The sequence below is a fragment of the Hemiscyllium ocellatum genome, chromosome 36, assembly GCF_020745735.1.
Source record: "Hemiscyllium ocellatum isolate sHemOce1 chromosome 36, sHemOce1.pat.X.cur, whole genome shotgun sequence".
NCBI lineage: Eukaryota > Metazoa > Chordata > Chondrichthyes > Orectolobiformes > Hemiscylliidae > Hemiscyllium > Hemiscyllium ocellatum.
Window position 1 is genome coordinate 8,178,317 of NC_083436.1, and position 20,060 is coordinate 8,198,376.

The 20,060-nt window shown below is 40.3% G+C and overlaps 1 protein-coding gene across 2 annotated transcripts in view; it reads right to left on the reverse strand.

The window, feature by feature from the left end:
* The window catches only part of bbs7 (Bardet-Biedl syndrome 7), a 43,800-nt gene that overhangs the window by 19,479 nt on the left and 4,261 nt on the right, over positions 1-20,060 (reverse strand). For both annotated transcript variants that reach the window (XM_060851353.1, XM_060851352.1), the window contains 7 exons: positions 15,514-15,689; positions 10,766-10,952; positions 9,639-9,711; positions 8,805-8,921; positions 7,283-7,413; positions 4,430-4,514; positions 1,301-1,403 (listed from right to left, as the gene is read on the reverse strand). In XM_060851353.1, the coding sequence (XP_060707336.1) occupies positions 1,301-1,403; positions 4,430-4,514; positions 7,283-7,413; positions 8,805-8,921; positions 9,639-9,711; positions 10,766-10,952; positions 15,514-15,689 (872 nt within the window). The remainder of the gene's footprint in view (positions 1-1,300; positions 1,404-4,429; positions 4,515-7,282; positions 7,414-8,804; positions 8,922-9,638; positions 9,712-10,765; positions 10,953-15,513; positions 15,690-20,060) is intronic.

Sequence of the window (20,060 nt, forward strand, 5' to 3'; positions counted from 1 at the left end):
TGTACATTTTAAAATCAAACAGTGCAGAATCAATCTGTACTAGGGGAAAACTGGATAAATATTTCTAACTGAGGTCTATGGGATTTAATCTGGATTATAGTAAAGGGGGCATATTTTTAAGTGAGAGGACAAAGATTTAAAGAGAACACTGAGGCATTTTTTTTAAAACACAGTGGTTTGCATGTAGAATGAATTGCAAGAGAAAGTGGTATATGCAGGTTAAAAGCCATTTGGCTAAGTTCATGAATAGGAAAAGTTTGAAGGGATATGGCAAGTGCAGGCAGGTGGGACTAGTTTAGTTTGGGAACATGGCTGGACTGAAGGTTTTGTTTCCATTCTATGACTCTCTAAAGTATTAGCATGGATAGAATAGACCCGAAGAGCCAATGATTTATATATGTTTATATGTGCTTCACTGGAGGCGGTAGAAATCTGCAACACCACATTGATATCTCCAGTTCTACAAAGGATGGATAACCATGGTTCTATACTGCAGTTTTACAATAACCTGCCTTGTTTCCCAAATTCAAGTTCAATTTCAATCATGAAAGACCACTGTTATAGAAACCAGGATTCAACCAATGCTGGTTTACAACTTAAAGCCCCACTATAGTAGTTCCCCTCCAACTCAATCATCATCCAGATTTAGAAGTATATCACCATTCCTTTAGTATCACTGGCTCAACATCCTGAAACTCCCATCTTAAAAGCATTGTGTGTATACCTCTACTAAATGCACTGTCATGGTTCAAGAAAATATACCACTGCGACTTTTTCAAGGGCAACCAGCCATAGTAGTTACTGGCTGGACTAGCAATGAATGCTAGTCCAGCTAGCAACCTCCACATCCCATGAAAATGCTGGAAATACTCCGCATGTCAGGCAGAATCTGTAGAGGAATAAATAATAGCCAGAATATTGTAAGATAGTCTGAGGTCCCACTGTCATGACTGGAAGCAGGTCCTGAGCCCACTGATAGATAATAGAATCCCGGATAGGATTTTGCCAACAGTCGATTAAGAGGTTACCCCCTGATCGAGTGTCCAATTGAGGCTGGTATCCTGTTTCACAAGGCTGCCTGCTCAATCAAAAGGCCGAGCGTTTAGCAGCACCATTAATAGAGAAGCCACTGTTAAAGCTGCAGGAAGGAGATGGTATCTTTATGCTGTGGTGTTTGCAAAAAAAAAGTTTAGTTTTTTTTAATGTTCAAGGACCAGGTTGACAGGTCCCAGCAATTGGAGTAGTGAACCTTCTAGCAACAAAGAACAGGACCTCTAAATACTACACTAATATTTCAGACCTGATATTCATGACTTTATTCTGCATCTCCTGGTTTAGCTTCAGATCATCAGAAGGCCCCACCTCTCTCTGAACTGGCTCAGTTGTTAGACCCATCACCCAGCCTAAAAACCAAAACATATGAAAAGCAAATATTAGCATAAAAGACATCAGTTATTCTTAAAACACCATTCATGATATAAATGCATACAATCACTTTGCAAGCATGATACTGAAAAGAAAATTTAAAACTTAAATTTATCAAAAATGATATCAGCCACGGAATGTTAAGAATTTTAGGTTTCAACTGAAATTATAAAAACAATTTTGTTGTAAACCTGAAACTACATACTGAATTCCACTATATTTATCTTAAAAACAAAACAAATATCCAGCAGACAATGTATACAAGTGTATTGGGTAGGTCTTTTATTTTGGTTATTTTTACCCTTTCATTTGATTGAAAAAAAAACACGAAAAACACAAAACTGTTTTAAAAACACTTTATGAATGTGACATCGTGCATTCCTTCAGGATGGATTGTGACAAGTTTTAAATGGAACACAGATGCACATGCAAATTAGGAATTCATTCAGTTGCTTCGACTGTCTTTCTCTTCCCTGTGCCCATCAAGTTTCTCCTATGATGAACCAAGATATTTTTCTTGTTTATCCATTCATGCTTTCTCCATAGCCATTTTGTCCCCGAGATCCATCGCTAGCTCTCAGCTCTACTCTCATTAAACTGCTGATCATTCAACTTCTATTCCCATCCACCAATTGGACACTAGATCTGGTGCTCACAGTTACCAGAGACATTTCCAACCTCCTGAATCTGTTAGAGTCACCTTTTCTTCAAAAGTACTACATATCAATCCTCCTTTTTCTTTCCAAAGTATTAAACATTTGGTCATCTATTATGGCTAACTTCCTGCAATCCATATTTTAACATCTCCAAACATATTTTTGCCTGCAATGCTAGCCAAAGTCAAAGGTTACATGCTCTGACTGTGTTGTACTATCCCTTCCCAATTGTCAACCTGTCTAAGTATCTGACAACGCAGATCACATCATCCTTTTTCACATTTTAGAGTAGTCTTTGAAATACTGTTCTTGGGTCTCAGCCTTTCCAATTCAGCTGTAACCACAGAACATCCTCCAACAACTTCTCTTCAAACCTTGGAGTAAAACCTTTGGAGGTTCCCAAGGACTTATTGTTCATCTACATATATTTATCATCTATACACTGCCTCTTGACAATATCATTCAAAAACAACACATTAGATTTCAAATGCAGAATGACAACTGCCTGCTCTACATCTCCATCTCCTTAAACATGTCCTCCATCTTTATGTTGTCAGACTTGTTCTGCCTGAGCCAACATTCCCTACATTTTATCAACAGTGGAAACACTGAACACTACCTACTCCATTTCCTAGCCAACATTCGATATCTCCCTAGGCACTGTCTCAGATTGTCCACATCATAACTCACACCTAATTCCAAACACCATGGCAGTCTTGGTCCAGTGTGGCAACCTCTTGGCCCAGCATGGACTTCCGGCCTCGAGATTATTCCAGAACAGTCTGGCAGCCTCAAGAGATGAAGCCTGGCGTGGCCTGGAGACAAGGCCCAGCACGGACTATAGGTTAGGTGCTGGCATGGACTGGGTTAGAAGGTCTGTTATTCTGAGTGTTTTATTTCTTTATTTTTCGAATTTTTTTTTCCCCTAAGCATTTGTACTTCAGAATCTGTACTTCAGTACCTTTGTGCCTAAGATGGCACCATGAGTGGCAACTTGTCAACTTCTTACTTGAGTGTGTGTTACAATAAGGGTAATTTTAATTCTATTCACCACTGTATTCAGTGACCAACACTGGCTCATCGCCCATTAAGTTTAATTGCAAGGTTTTCATTCTAATATTTCTAATAAAGCTTTTACTGGTCTCCATCCTCCTTATACAATAGACAATAGGTGCAGGAGTAGGCCATTCAGCCCTTTGAGCCTGCACCACCATTCAATATGATCATGGCCGATCATTCCTAATCAGTATCCGCTTCCTGCCTTATCTCCATAACCCTTGATTCCACTATCTTTGAGAGCTCTATCTTTCTTAAATGAATCCAGAGACTGGGCCTCCACTGCCCTCTGGGGCAGAGCATTCCACACAGCTACCACTCTCTGGGTGAAGAAGTTTCTCGTCATCTCTGTCCTAAATGGTCTACCCTGTATTTTTTAGTATTCCCTAGTTTTGAATACTTCTAACAGCTCTACCTCCTCATATCTGGCCATTAAGCTATACCCTAACATTGACAATAGTATTTTGAGTAAGCTAGACCTTAAGGTCTGGAATTCCTTTTCACCTCCTCACCTCTCTTTCCATTAAAACCTAGACCTTTGATCAATTGAAATAGTCATACTTAAATTTAGCCACCTCTCCACCTTTGGCTCAGTATTAATTTCTGTCTGATCCTGTGAAGCACCTTGACATGTTTAACTGCAGTAAAGATGCCATATAAATCTTGTCATTTTTCAGTAATAGAATATAACACAATATTTTGAAATTAATGTTTGTGCAGAACAAGACAAGATATTAGTGTGTTCTAATGCTCCAAGTAAGTTGCAAGTGAAATTGCATGTTTAATCACAATTGTTGCCACAGTCCTTACCATGTAGAACTAACTAAGCTGACACAAACTCAGTTGTCAAGATTAGAGTGGCGCTGGAAAAGCACAGCAGGTCAGCTAGCATCTGAGGAGCAGGAAGATCGAAGTTTTGGGCAAAAGACCTTCATCAAACTCAGTTGTCAAGACCTAGACAGCATTAACCTAGCCAGAATATTAGCAGACTATTTTAACGGTTGGACTATCATAGCAAAGCACAATCCTGTCTTTAATTAACATTGACATACATATATTTTCTGGAAACATTAATCATGAGTGGAACCATAGCGAATACTTTCCCTAGAACAGATACAATGATAACAACTGCACTGTTGACCAGCTGAGATCAAATACTTAATCCAACAGATTGGCTGTATGTGTTTCAGTAACAGTTAGCCAATACATTTAGATATTGAGGAGGTTCGACAGATTATGTTTTGTTTCTCTAAACTATAGCCAATTCAAAACTGGAAAATCTATTTTCTTACCTGTATATGTTGCAGTCAAAACTTCATCATAACCCTCTTTTCCAACACACCCTCCTTGAATAGAAGTGATGCTTTCAGCCAAAGTCTAGAATGTGTAATTGCACACAAAAAGATAACTTCTGTAAATGCTCCATAAATATTTTAAGACACACTTCTTTATTTCCCCAAGTAGATAAAAAAAAACTTTTTTTACTTGTTGCCTCCATCCAATTACTGATGGAGGCAGGCCGTTCCACACCCCTACTACTCAGAGTAAAGAAACTACCCCTGATAACTGTCCTAAATATATCCCCCCTCAATTTAAAGCTATGTCCCCTTGTGTTATCCGTCACCATCCGAGGGAAAAGGCTCTTACTGTCCACCCTATCTAACCCTCGGATTATCTTATACATCTCAATTAAGTCACTTCTCAACCTTCTTCTCTCCAACGAAACAGCCTCAGTTCCCTCAGCCTTTCCTTGTAAGACCTTCCTTCCATACCAGGCAACATCCTAGTAAATCTCCTCTGAACTATTTCCAAAGCTTCCACATCCTTCCTATAATGCGGTGACCAACACTATATGAAATACTCCAGGTGCGGCCTTACCACTGGACATACATATGGATTACAATGGAACGGCGTAGGTTTAATGGGCATCAGATTAATTTCACAGCATGAGAACCGAAGGGCCCATACTGCGCTATAACGTTCTAAGTAGCCATGGTAAAACTGAAGTCAATGAACTCAGCAGAAACGTCTCCACTGTCTGGAATCATACCTAACACAAAGGAAGAGGTTTGTCATTGTTTGAGGCCATATCATCATTGCAGCAGTTCCTCCAGGTAGTGGTTGATATCTAAGCATCTCCAGCTGCTTCATTATCTTGTTAGGAAGGCCAGTAAAGTCAGAAACTAGGACATTTGAAGTTAATTACACATTGTTTCAGTATCTGAGGAGTTGAGAATGTTATTAAACAGTCAGTGCCCACATGTATCCAGGACAACATTCAGGATTGGGGTAATAACTGGGGAATAACATTCATGCCACGTAAGTGTGAAGAAATGACCAGATGCAATTAAAGAGAATCTAATCAATTCTCCTTGATGCTCAAGGATATTACCATAATTGACTATACTAGCATCAACATCCTGGAATTACTACTGACCAGAAACTCAACTAGACCAACCACCTAAATACTTTGGTGACAACAGTAACTCTGAAGCTGGAATTTCAGAGACAAATAATTTATCATCTGACTTCTCAGAAGTGTGGGCATTACCTGCAAGGCAGAAGTCAGGATTTTGATGAAAAATTCTCTATCTGCCGGATGCTTCAATACTACCCAGAAAAGCTCAACGTCATCCAGGCCAAAACAGTCCTCTACTGGCATCCATTCAGCACTTTAAATGTCTACTCCCTGCATTAGCAGTGCATAGTGGCACTATCTACAGATGTATTGCAGTAGCTGGTCAAGATTCTTTCAAGGGTATTTTTCAAACCAATGATCTCTACCACCAAAAAGGAGTTTGCTGGCTTATAGGAACACTTCCACCTACAAGTTCCAAAGCACTATCTTGATTTAGAAATAAATCACCATTCCTTCAAATTTTACTGAGTCAAAGTTTATGAAGTCCATTAAAGCACAATGGATATACCTTCAATGGAATGCAACAGTTGAAGAAGGCACCTGACATCACTTTCTTAAGGACAATCAGAAATGGGTAATAAATGCAGATCTTGCTGGAGATGCTTAAATCCCTTAAATGATTAAAAAGATGGGGGGTAGTAAGGGAAATACATCTTTAATTGGGTGCCATGCACACATCAGGGGCAATCCCTAACCACCCAGCTTTATACCTCCAAATTTCAACCCTATTCCTAAGGTCCCTCACCCACTGGAAAATCCCTGTCTCCAGCATCCAAGACATTTTTTCTCAAGACCATTTGTACTCACAGCAGTGCTCACGATTGATTTATGGCAGTTTCGGGACTGCACAAGTAGCCAGACAATCTGAAGGCACTCAGATTGCTTGTATTGGAGTCTGACCTTTACTCTTCTGGAGGGTGAATCAAAGGAAAACCTTTTTCCTTGAAATAAGCAGTTACAATTTACAATTCTGTGCCCAATGGAGAGGTGGAAGTATGTTCAAATATGACTTCAGAAGAAAATTGGATAAGTAGGATTGAGAGACAAATTGCCCTTTGAGACAGTCAATACAAGCTTGTTCTGACACGTGTCACTCTCCTGTGCTATAATCAATCTATGATTCTGTCAGTTTTCAGTAATTGGATTGTGTAGCTTTTAAGAACAGAATATAACGCCATCACTTAAGAAAAGTGCACAACACCAAGATTTTTAACTTTTTACATTTGCACTTGTTTGCTGTCAGAGTGCTCTTCTCTTATTTATATACCTGCATTAAAATGCAATGACACTAGTTTTTGTTAGGAAGTGTTAAAAAAAACTAAATTGCAGATATACTGTTCTAAATAAATCTCTTCCTGATCCCATTTAAGTAATGAAATGGATGTCAAACAAAGTAGCCTTTCAAATTCTTGAAATCAGTAAGCCCAAAGTCTTAGTTGGTTAAAAGATATCATGATAATCAGGTGTTATAAATACATTTTAAAAATGAATTTTATTTAAAATACAATATATATGCAATACCAAATGAGAAGGAAAGACAGAAAGGGTAAAAATACAAACTAATGACAGTGAGAAAGACCACGTAATAAAAGAAATGTCTATGCCAATGGGTTTAATTCCATTTCAAAACAAGACTATATATCTAAAATGAAATGTTTACACTTGAGTTAATTAACCTACATTTGAATTACAATATTCCTTTAGTTCTCAAGGAATGAAAACTTACATGTTCAAATCGCAGAACAGGCTCATTGTTGTCATTGAACCCATAGATTTCCACAATTCCATCATCACGTCCAACAAGTAGCTCTTTGACTCCATCTCCCAGAATATCATAGTAGTCAACGCACAGAACACCTGCAATCCATGCAAAAAAAAGTCTATTTTTCTCACCTATTTCATTATTATTCTATTTAGTTGACCAAATACTTTGTATAATTCTCATCCCAAATTACAATCCAGGTATCGCACCATTCTAATTTGGACCTATATTTTAGACCCCTTACAATCCTTAAATTCTAAATACTGTGGATTCATTTTCCTAACAAGGACAATTTGTCCAAAGAAAACGGAGACTGGGCCAGCATTGACCAGCAAACAGGAACAGAACTCCTAATTCTTTCCTCTCTCATTCAGAGATCCCATGGGTAATTGTGGCAACCCCCACACCATCCTGATGTACAGAAGATAAGGAATCAGTGATCTGGATTTAATCTGAAACCTTAAAAATTACCGATCACAGTATTATAGCAATGCATTTACGTAGTGAGCTGTTGAAGGAAGATCGACAAATTTTTATTTAATACTGATTTTGAGCAGGGATACATTTCGTTGTTACAATGTATGAGAGATAAATGGGTTTTGGACCAAAGATTATATGTATGCACCAAGTGGCACAATGGGTGAGCTGGCTGGATTTTCCCACCTCTGGGCCATGACCCAGACACATCAGACAGTGCGATGGCAACTGCCTACAATGTACTGGACAGCTTAGTTATGTAATTTAAAAGCCTGTTCAGGTTAATAAGAGGCTTGCTGGAAATTTTCAGTGTATCTATCAGCCCCCACAGCATAGAGCCAAAGACACAGCAGATTGGGATGCAGCACCTGAGGATCGATTTGATGTCAACATATCTACTCGGCCACAGCTGGAGTAGTGATTGAGCTCTACGAGCTGCACACATTTCTTATTAAAAAGCTTGTAAACTGCAGAGATTATCTCTTCTCTCCCTTTCTTGCAATGGCAGCTACAATTCCTTTAGAGCTAATGAGCATCTTATTTGTTCCACAGTACTAGGTGCCCACCAATCATCCCTAATCAACTGGTAAGCATGCTGACTGGTCACCATCAATGCCTTTGAACGTTGTGTCAGGTTTTTCAGATATAGTGCACGGTCAATATCTAAATTTCATCCTGAAGTCAGGATAACAACTCAAAGGGAAATTTCAACTGAAACTTTGGCACAAAGTTCAAACAATAATTTGAATTAAAAAACAGGATTCCAATGTAAGGTAAAATAATACTGAAAACAGGGCCTTTTTAAAAACTAATGAAGTGATTTGAAATAAACATGCCTAATAATGGATGAAAGTGCCCAATATTGAAATTAAACATAGCTTACCAACTCTCTAATTTTAACTCAAGTGACAGGATGTACTAAATGAACAAAAAGGCAATTATTTCTCCGAGGAAAGAAAACAATTATAAAGTATCTCAAAGTTATTTAACAATACAAAGCAGTCCTTGCCTCCCCTCCTTTTCTCATTGGAGATTTCCCAGCGATGCAATGGAGAGCTTTTTGTGATCTGGACCAGTCCTAATTTCCCATCACATGTTCCATACAGTAGGTCTTCTCCTGTGTCCCCTAAGCATATTGAATAATTAGACAAATTGCAATTAACTGACCTTATGCTAGATCACAATATCTACAAATAAAGCATGTCTTTTCAATGAAACAATCAAAAGAGATGCTGTTGGAAAAAAGTGCACAAGTCAACTATTCTGGTCAAACAAGATGAGGTGAGCAATGATCATGCTACTACAAGGTCTTATCATTGCTTGCCAATTTGATTTTTTCCCCCCTATTTTCTTCAGAAAAATGGTTTATGCTGATATTTATCACTTTACTTGAAAATTAAATGGTAACTAAAGCAACAGGAAGACAAATCATTTGCGCCCACACGGTATTCACATTGCTTTATTGCCAGCATGAATTTGGGAATTCTGTATTTAGTAACATTCAATACTGGAAATTACACAAATGCAAGTTGCTTCCTTACAGCATTACTTAGTTGAATGTGCTGTAGGGAAATATTATGGCTAAGATCATGGTTTTGCCTATCCTCTCTTGTTAGCAAAGCAAAAGGATTTTGATAATAAAATGTGAATGATGAAGATGGTGCTGTAGCAGCAACATACACTGAATTTGCATGAAAACAAGCTGCCATCATTTCCTGCAACACTAAGCATTTTGGAAATGATCATGTTACTCTGGATCATAGTTGATCTTTCAATGCATGACCAATTGTTGCCAAATAAATCACACTAATAATCCTACATACAACACCAACTTCATACTTGCCTCCATTTCCATTGTGTAATGCTAGGACTTTAGGTGCTCCAGGAACCTCCACTTCATACGACAGATCAGATCCCTGGTTAAAAAACAGCAAAGCTGTCAAATATGCTAAACATGATATAATCAGAGACAACTTTAAATGTCAGAAATGCACCAACTTATATTTCCACTGACCAATTTAAAAAAAATTAATATGCCAATGTTTAAGAAGCAAAGAGATTAAAAACCTATTACTGGAAGATACTTAAATGAATCACTGGGCCATTAAGGTTTATATCACAAGGCCATTCAACCCATCATCCCTGAACATGATTTTTATTTAAGTAACCTAAAACTAATTCTACAAACAAACCTTTTGCTATTTTCCAACTTCTTCCTCAACTCAAATATTCAGGGTTACTCCAGCTATTTTTCTCTTTATGACTTTTTCATTATTCATCCACATCCAAGCTAAGATCCCATCACTTACTTTAAACTATAGCGTTATGTAAAAGTCTTTAAACCAAATTTCTATAACAATAGTGTTACTCATTTCTACATTAACAATCTTATTTTACTCAGCTCAGACAGCCTGTTCTTAAGAGAGATATCTTCATCAGATACTGGTACACAATTTCTCTCTCTCTCTCTCTGCAGCTCAATAGCAATGAATCCACGAAGCTCTTTTAGCCATATCCAATTATGAATCCATTATATTTCACACTGTTTACACTCTCATTACTAACTCATTAACTGACAAACAAATCATATCTTAACTTGTTTCTTCAAAGCCTAGTTCTCCATTTTCCGTGTTAAATTTGACTGTCCATCTCTATCTTGTTTATCATTCTGTGTTCATTGACAGAGGGAAGATCTGTGAGAATATCCTGTTGCTTCCAGAACTATAGATCTCTCAACATAGCAGACATAAAGAGCCTCTCATTCACAAAGGCATGCTAAAACATTGGTCATCATTTACAATCAATAGTTAAACAATATCAGAACTTAACTCATTATATTTTCCCAACTAGACGTCTCAATTTTTTCCCTAAATTTATGCAATATGTTTCACATCAAAACCAATGATCTTCCCAAATGTAATTTGTTGGTAAATAGTCAAAATATATACAATAACAAATCTGTTGCTTTACCTTCAAAACTCTGAGTACCCGATCTTGGCAGGCTAGTATTGGTGTAATGTGACCTATTTTTTCCACTGGTAAGCAGATTATATCATTGATCTTGTCACTGGAAAGGTAATAGTCCTGATCTTTACAGTCACAGTAGTGATTATAGATATAGTTTGCACACAAGAAAAGGTCTGCACCAGACACGTACCTATAAGGAATCAATATTCAGTGAGAATTTTCTGAATATATATGATGCAAGTGAAAAGGCTATTCAAAAACACACAAGTACATTTTCAATGGAAATAATTAAAGAAAACATCATATTATGTTGCAAACTGGCAGCCTTTTGACTGGCCAGATGATTGTGTTGACCACCGCAGCGCAAACTGTGTTAAGCACCAATTGGAGTGGCACTTGATCCCCACATGGAAGTTTGTACTGCATTTGCTTAGCAAAGATGCTGAAGAGTTTGCTGGTCTGCTTCTCTGAGCCTTCTCCTTAGTTGGCTTGAATTAACTTCAGATGCTGATATCCCGTCACCAAATCACCCTTTACTTACATGTGGAAAGTCCTTGACACTGATCCAGCTTCCTCAGAGCGACAGGATGTCTTAATCTGTCAGCCAGGACTTCCTGATTGGACCAGATTAACAGCCCCAGTCAAGAAACTCATATTGTAAGAAGTCCACCTGGCTGACCTTGTAGCAATCACTACAGTTGATTTTTCAATTTCTATTTCTTCCTCCAATTTCCCTCAAAACGCTGTCCTCCAGTCACAACTATCAGTGACGGTCTTCCAGTTGTCAGGTCAATGTCACCATGTGAGGCAGAAGCAGGGACCAGAGTTCGATTCCACCCTCAGGCGACTGTCTGTGTGGGGTTTGCATGTTCTCCCCGTGTTTATGTGGAATTCCAGTGGGTGTTGTGGTTTCCTCCCAACAGTCCAAAGATATGCAGGTTAGGTGGATTGGCCATACTACATTGATTTAATTTTGTTTTGATTTGATTTATTCCTGTCATGTGTACTGAGGTACAGTGAAAAGTATTGTCTTGTGTGCTTTACAGGCAAATTGTACTACCCTGCGCTATCTTCAGCCTATCGTTGAAAGCCTCCCACATATCAAATGTGGACTTCCCTTTAAGTAGCTGCTCCCAATCCACATTTCCCAGCTTCTGCAGAATTTATTTATAATTGGCCTTGGCCCAGTTTAGTGCTCTTCCCATAGGACCACTCTCATCTTTGTCTACGAGTATGCTAAAACTTACAGAATTGTGGTCACTGTTCCCAAAGAAATCCCCACTGTAACTTCTAACACCTGGCCTGGCTCATTCCCCAACACCAGGTCCAAATTGGGCCCTTCCTTCGTTGGACTATTGATATACTACTCTAGAAAACATTCCTAGATGCTCCTTACAAATTCTGCGCCATCCACGAAGTGTATCCCAGTCAATATTGGGAAAATTAAAATTTTCCATCACCACCATCCAGTTGCTTCTACATCTTTCCATATTCTGTTCATCTCTCTGTTTACCACGCTCTCTGTTGGGAGGCCTGTTGTATAACCCTAACAACATAACTGCACCCTTCTTATTTCTCAGCTCTACTCATTATGCCTCACTGCTCAAGCCCTCCATAGTGTCCTCCTTTAACACAGCCATGATATCATCCCTAACTAGCAATGCAACTCCTCCCCACTTTTACATCCGTCCCTGTCCTGTCTGAAGCATTTATATCCTGGAACTTTTAGTTGCCAATCATGCCCTTTGTTCAACCAAGTCGCTGTGATCGCAATAATGTCATATTCCCAAGCACCAATCCAAGCCCTAAGTTCATCTGCCTTACCCACTATACTCCTTGCATTAAAAAGTATACGCACTTCAGGCCATCAGTTCTTTTGTATTCATCTGCTCTCTGCCTACTCATCCCCTTGGCAATGCTAACTTTATGATCCTTACAGTTTCTAGTTTCCACCTCACAGTCTACTAGTCTTCTCTTCTGGTTCCCAGCCCCTTGCCATATTAGTTTAAAACCTCCTGTGGTCTTGGGAAGAGCAGTTGCCATAACAAACTGTGATACATCCAGATAGGATGTTTTCTGGTGTGCATCTATAATGATTTGTAAGAGTCTTTATGGATGTGCCAAATTTCCTTAGCGTCCTAAAGAAGAGATGTGGAAAGTTCCAGGCCTGAAAGCTCTTTCCGCAGAGGGTGGTGGATGTCTGGAATGTGTTGCCAGCAGAGGTGGTAGAGGCAGGCATGAAAGTGTCATTTAAAATGTAACTAGCCAGATACATGAATGGGCATGGAGCAAAGGGATACAGATCTTTAGAAAATAGGCAACAGGTTTAGAAAGAGGATCTGGATGGACATAGGCTTGGAGGGCTGAAGGGCCTTTAATTTTCTTTGTTAGGCGTTGCTGTGCTTTCTTGACCATCGTGTCAACCTGGATGGATCAGGCCAGATTGTTGGTGATTGACACCCCCAGGACCTTGACGCTGTTGACCACAGGGTGGCACGGTGGCTCAGTGGTTAGCATTGCTGCCTCACAGCACCAGGGTCCCAGGTTCAATTCCAGTGTGGGGTGATTGTCTGTGTGGAGTTTGCCCATTCTCCCAGTATCTGCGTGGGTTTCCTCCGGGTGTTCCGGTTTCTTCCCACAGTCCAAAGATGTGTAGGTCAGGTGAATTGACCACGCTACATTGTTTATAGTGTTAGGTGCATCAATCAGAGGGAAATGGGTCTGGGTGGGTTACTCTTCAAAGGGTTGGTGTGGACTTGTTGGGCCGTAGGGAATCTAATCTCCACCTCAGCACCACTGATGCAGACAGAGCATAATATCCACTCCGCTTCCTGAAGTCAATGACTAGCTCCTTCATTTTGCTAACATTGATGGAAAGATTGTAGTCTACACCATATTGCTAAGGACAATGTCTTTGCCCTGTAGTGTCCAGGATGTGCAGGCTAGCTGGATTAGACCTGGTAAATGTGGGGTTATGAGGAAGTAGGGTGTGGGGTTAGGTCTGGGTGGGATGCTATTCAGATAGGTTGATCAGACTCAATGGTCAAATGGCCTCTTTCTGCACTGTAGGGATCCTATGAATAGAATGGTCTTGTAATTTCAAGTTTGTAAGGTCTGGTTCTAACTTTTAGATAATTTTCATTAATTCTCCCTTCCCTCGACCCACCATGTCCTCACCCTAAACTCCTCAGCCAACAGAAAAATAAATGCATGTGTCTCTTACCTGTCCCCCAAACATCTTGTAAACTTCAATAAATGCATTCCGTAAATCTTGTGAATTTCAGGGAATCAACCATAGATTGTATAATATCCCCCATGAATGCATTCCTTCTGGAGTCTAGATATAAAACTAAAAATCCACACTACAGTTCTTGCAAAGCCAACTGAGGGTGTTGTGCCCAGTATTACTCGGTTCTCCAAGTGTGGTCACATGACTTTGTACAGCTGAAGCATGACTTCTATGTCCTTGTAGTCTTGATTTCCCCATGCAAAGATCAGAATTCCAATAACTTTCTATATCTGTTCATGATGTGAAGGCAGCATGGTGGCTCAGTTTTTAGCACTGCTGCCCCACAGTACCACGGACCCAGGTTCACTTCTAGCAATGCTAAATTGCCTGGTAGTGTCCAGGGAGGTGCAGTTTAGGTGGGTTAGCCATGTAAAATGCAGGATTACACAGATGGGGTGTGGGGATGAGTTTGGATAGGGTGCTTTCTGGAGGGTCAGAGCAGACCCAGTGGGCCAAATGGCCTCTTTCTGCAATGTAGAGATTCTATATCTCATTTAGCAGAGGTATCGATACCTAAGAGATTGGGAGCTGCTGGTCAATTTGCTACACAGAAGGTCTGGGTATACAACTACATCCATTTTATGAATATGGCTGATCCTTCACAGACTTAGTTGGCTTAGCAATGAACCTATACTGATGAGAATTAACATGCTCCTGAACCTCCAAGTTGGTGACCTTATTGTGCCAAAAGATGCTGAGGTTACATCAAAGATAGTGAGGGTGGAAACTGTTCTGCCTTTTCTTGTGACCTAATGTATACCATTCAGGTCTCATTACTGCTGAAGAGTGTGCCGAGGATTGATAGACGAGCAACTTAGTGTCATCTGTCAGGTCGCAGATGTTCCACACACTAACTCAGCTTGGACTTAACAATTGCAGATTTTGTGATGGAAGAGTTGATTCAGTGTTAAACGACAACCTGTGATGACTGTAAAGCCTAATAATGCAAAGTTATCAACAACCACCATCATAACATTAGAAAGTCAGGAGGCAATGGCTTAAAAGGCTCTTCCGCGTGCATTTTTATGACTTCTGCCCCCTCTAAAACTTTCACACTATGACTTAACAGATAATGCTGGAGAAGTTGAAATGCCCTACTCGTCATTACCCAATTACTTTTACACTTCTCTGAAATACCGATAAGTGGCATTTCTTAATACATACATTTATTAGAAATTTACATTTGAAAATACACAAGCAAATCGTGGTTGTAAGATAAATATTCTATTACTCTTCTACCAAAATACGCATTTGAATTAAACCTGGAAAGTAATGAATGCTTTCCTGAGAAGCAACATATTGTGGAGATTTCCTTGGTTGAAGTATTGCAGAGGAGGGAAAAAGCACATTTTCCATTAACACTTGGGCACTGATCAGAGAAATGCTGTGAGAAACAGTAAGCAGCAAATCTGAAGGAAGGGCTTATTTCTGAATAAATAAAATGTCAACTCAGATGACTTACATAGCTCGAATAATCTCGGTTAGGTTAGTTTCAAATGAAAGGAACTGCTTCCCCTTCTTAGTGAAGCCTCGCACTTCTGAACCGACACTTATAAAGATTTTCTCCTGTGGAGTACCAATGGCTCCTCCGAGCTCCAATCTGGAAACTTTATGTCCTGGCAAGGTCTTGAACACTGGCTGCATAACGAGAATAGAAATTACTTTTGCAGCTTACATTGAACCATATTAGCATATATTTGAGAATACAGTTGAAACAAAATTTACACTATAAATTGTTATTTCAGTGATACTATTCACAGTGAAAATCCCCTCGAAAATATGGCCTTCAAGGGCAATCAAATTACAAGGTATGCTGCTGAGCACAATCACTCATCAAGTTGAACTGAAGAAACCTTATCATTGTGTATAATTGAAGGAACTCAATATCAGAGGCTTTCATATTTCATCCAAAGCTAACTTCACTGATCCCTAATAACCAAAATGAAAGAATAATGGTCATAATTCAAACATCATCTAAATTGTCATAATCAGTTACAATGGAGGGAATAAAAATCCCCCAAAAGATGTTGTTTTTTGAGGCAGGTCAGCGTTAAAGCATTGTATGTTTGAATTCTGGCCCAAACCACCAACTTCTAATTTAATGGAGGCAGGTTGGCAATGTCAACATGGATACAAGTCAACATTTTAAGCTTACCCTACCTGGCCTTATTTCTTCGGTCTTGGGAAAGCCACCAGCTGAAATGAGGCAAAAGACTACTAATTCAGGACACAGGAAATTTCATTTCGTTTAAGTGTTACTAGGTGTTTCTGAAGAAGGGCTAATGCCCGAAACGTCAAATCTCCTGTTCCTTGGATGCTGCCTGACCTGTTGCTTTTCCAGCAACGCATTTTCAGCTTACTAGGTGTTTGCCTAACTAACCTTGAAAAGCAGTGGAATACCACCCACACAAATGTATCCCACCTCCCCCAACACAGACATTGTTCCAATCTTCAGCTCTAATCACCAGCAAAGCTTGTACTTTCCCACTTCTCCCATTAGAGATGTGAACTGCCTTCCTCTCTCAAGGGCTCTAACCTCTGTATTCTCCTACTGTAGCCACCAACCCCTCCCCAGGGCTTCAATACTTAGCACACACATGTCTAACGACTCATAATAACCTCCCAAGCACTCCTGACCAGTTAGATTTACAATCTTACTCCAAAACTTTTCATGTTTCACCCCTCCAGTATAATGTTAAAACATTAAATGGAAATCTCTCCCTGGACATTAGTGTAATATTAAAGGGTTAAACTTCACTGTCTTTGGGTGGGGACGACAATCATGAATGAATGCGGATGACTATCCATTGTAATTTACATTTAATTCAGACAGTCATTTGCTATTACTCCCCCGTTATTGTCAAGTTAAACTATAATTCAATCTTGGCGAAAGTGAGGACTGAGATGCTAGAGATTAGAGTCAAGATTAGAGTCATGCTGGAAAAGCACAGCAGGTCAGGCACCATCCGAGGAGCAGGAAAATCGACACTTCGGGCAGGAGTCCTTCATCCCGATGAAGGGTTCCTGCCCGAAATGTTGATTTTCCTGCTCCTTGGATGCTGCGTGACCTGCTATAATTCACTCTCTTCCATCCAGAAATGCTTTCTGGCCAGTGGTATGTCACATCCGTATTGTCTTGGAGAATCACTGAGTCAGGAAATCGTCTGCATAACAATTCCTCAGGATCAGGATATTAGCATTTGCATTATCCCAGAGGATGATCTCATCCTGCCATTGCACCTGGGGTAATGGTAACTGGGAGGGGTTGTCTTGAGAAGCATGTCACGTGGGGGGAGTGGCTAGAGCATCTGTAGGCATGGCTAACTGACCTGTATAAAGGAGTTGTATTTTCTTTGTTCAGAGCCACACTTTGATTCAACCTCACACACCTACGGGGTTTGGGGGGGATCAAAGGAGGTCACCTAGCTTGTACAAGCTTTCATAAACTTTAACCGTTTGCAGAAGTTGGTGCAAGCAAATTGCATCTCATGCATGAAACCTCAGGAAAAGAATCTAACACCAGGCCACCAGTTTCCCCAAAACACCTCCAGCCTCCAAGCATAAACAATACATTGTGGCAAAGGCATACAAGATCACAACATCTCCTGTGACTGCTCCTCACTCCACTTAAAGTCGAGCCTGACTATTGTAAGTGGGGACTGTTACCTAGGCACTGTTTCAGGTGGCAGTCATACCCCTTAGATTAACTGCCTCAAATTCAGTCAGTCATAAGGGACAGGACAATGTTACTTTGCATGAGGCAGGGAGAGGAATCCAGAAGGTAATGCTGCAGGAGCCTCAGGCCTTGAGCTGTAGAAGAACTTGGACTGGAAGGAGAAAGATCCAGTTTTCCTGGTCCTTGTAGGTACCAGCGATACAGATAGAATGAGGAATGAGGCTCTGCTGAGGAAATAAGAACACTAGAGGCTACACTAAAAATCAGAACGAGAAAGGTAATAATCTCCAGACTAATACCTGAGCTACGAGTAAGGAAATTCAAGAAGACAACAAAATTAAAAGCATTAATGCACAAAACATTTGGAGGAAGATAGGCAAACGTACACCTCAAATCAAAGTAAAAGAATATGATTTCATAGCCATTTTGGATACATGGTTACAAGGAGATCAAAACTGAGACATTCAGGGATATTTGATCTTTCCGAGAGACAGGAGGGATGGGACATGGTGGCTAGCACTGTTAATACGAAATGAAAGGAGGACCTTGAGAGAGACAATCTAGGCTCAGATGATGTAGAAACCATTTAGGTGGAAGTAAAAATAAACAGCAAAAGAAAGAAAACATTGGTAGCAGTAGTGTACAGACCCCCAAACAGTAGACGCTATTGAAAAGGCTATAAATCAACAAATAATAGGAACATGTAAAAATAATACAGCAGTAATTATAGTGACTTTAATCCTCATGTTGATTGGATTAATCAAATTGAGAGGATAGATACAGCAACAAATTCATAGAGCACATTTAGAATAGTTTCCTAAGGCAATACACCATGGAACCAACCAGGGAACAGGTTATCTTGGAGATGCGAATGCGGAATGAGGCAGGTTTAATAAGTCATCTTAGAGTAAAAAGATCCCCAAGAATGTGGTAATCACATCATGAAAGTTTCAATATTCAGTTTGAGAGTGAGAAACTTAGGTTGGAAACAACTGTGTGTAACTTAAATAAGCGGAATTACAATGATATAAGGATAGAATTGACTAAAGTGACCTGGACTGATTAGCATGAATGACAGTAAGTAAGCAGTTAGAGACAAAAAAAAACTGCAGATGCTGGAATCCAAAATAGACAGTCAGGAGGCTGCAAGAACACAGCAAGCCAGGCAGCATCAGGAGGTTTCAGGTGTAAGCCTTCTTCAGGACTGGGAGTGGGTGGGTGTGGGAGGAACTGCAAATAAGTGGGGTGGCGGGAGCAGGGTGGTGAAGTGGGGATAGGTGAAGACAGGTAGAGGGTACGACCTGGTTGGTCAATGGGAGGAATGGATCCAGTTGGTGGCAGGGAGCAGTGGAAGGGATGAGGAGGGGCTGGGAAGAGAGTCAGGGGATGGGAAGGGAGGTTATTTGAAAATACAGAACTCAATGTTGAGGCAGAAGATGAGGTGTTGTTCCTCCAGTTTGCACTGTGGTTCGTTGTGGCAATGAAGGTAGCCAAGGATGGTCATGTCAGAAAGGGAGTGGTTAGGGGAATTGAAATGGGCAGTGACTGGAGCCCGGCTGTGATTCTCAGTGAACTGTTCCCTAAGTTTACATTCTCTCTCCCCAATGTAGAGAAGACTACATCAGGAGTACCTGATGCAGTAAGCTAGGTTGGAAGAGAGGTAGGTGAACCTCTTCTCACCTGGATAGAGGTGATGGGGGTGGTGTGCCAGCAGGTTTTGCATCTTTTCTGGTTGCAGGGGAAGGTACCTGTGGGTTCGGGGAGGGGTTGGTAGGAAGAGGGATGCAAATAAGGACCATCGAAGAGATTAATCCTTGCAGAAGGCAGATAGGGGTGGGGAGGGGAAGATGTTCTTGGCGGTGTGGTCAACGTGCTTTTTTTCCCCTCTGTCATCCAGGTAGCCCTCCGTCGCATTACCTCCATCCCCTGTTCCACTGCTCTAAATCCCTCCCCTCCCAACGCAATAAAGACAGAGTCTCCCTTGTCCTCACCTACCCCGCCAGTTTCCGCATCTAATGCGTCATCCTTAAACACTTCCGCCAACTCCAAATAAAGTTAGTGGGTTACTTGTCACATGCAACTGAACATCAAAGCAAGGTTGGAGATGGTCATTCCCTGACACATGTCAGTATGAGTGCCACTTGCCAATTACCAGTTCATTGCTAGAATGATGTCCAACCAGGTTTTGCTGTATTTGCATATGGGCTGTTTCAGTATCTGAGGAATTGCAAATGGCACTGACATTCCCAATTCTGATCCAACGATGGAGTGAAGGTCATTAATAAAGCAGCTGAAGATTGTTGGGACTAAGGCGCTAACCTGACAAACTAGGG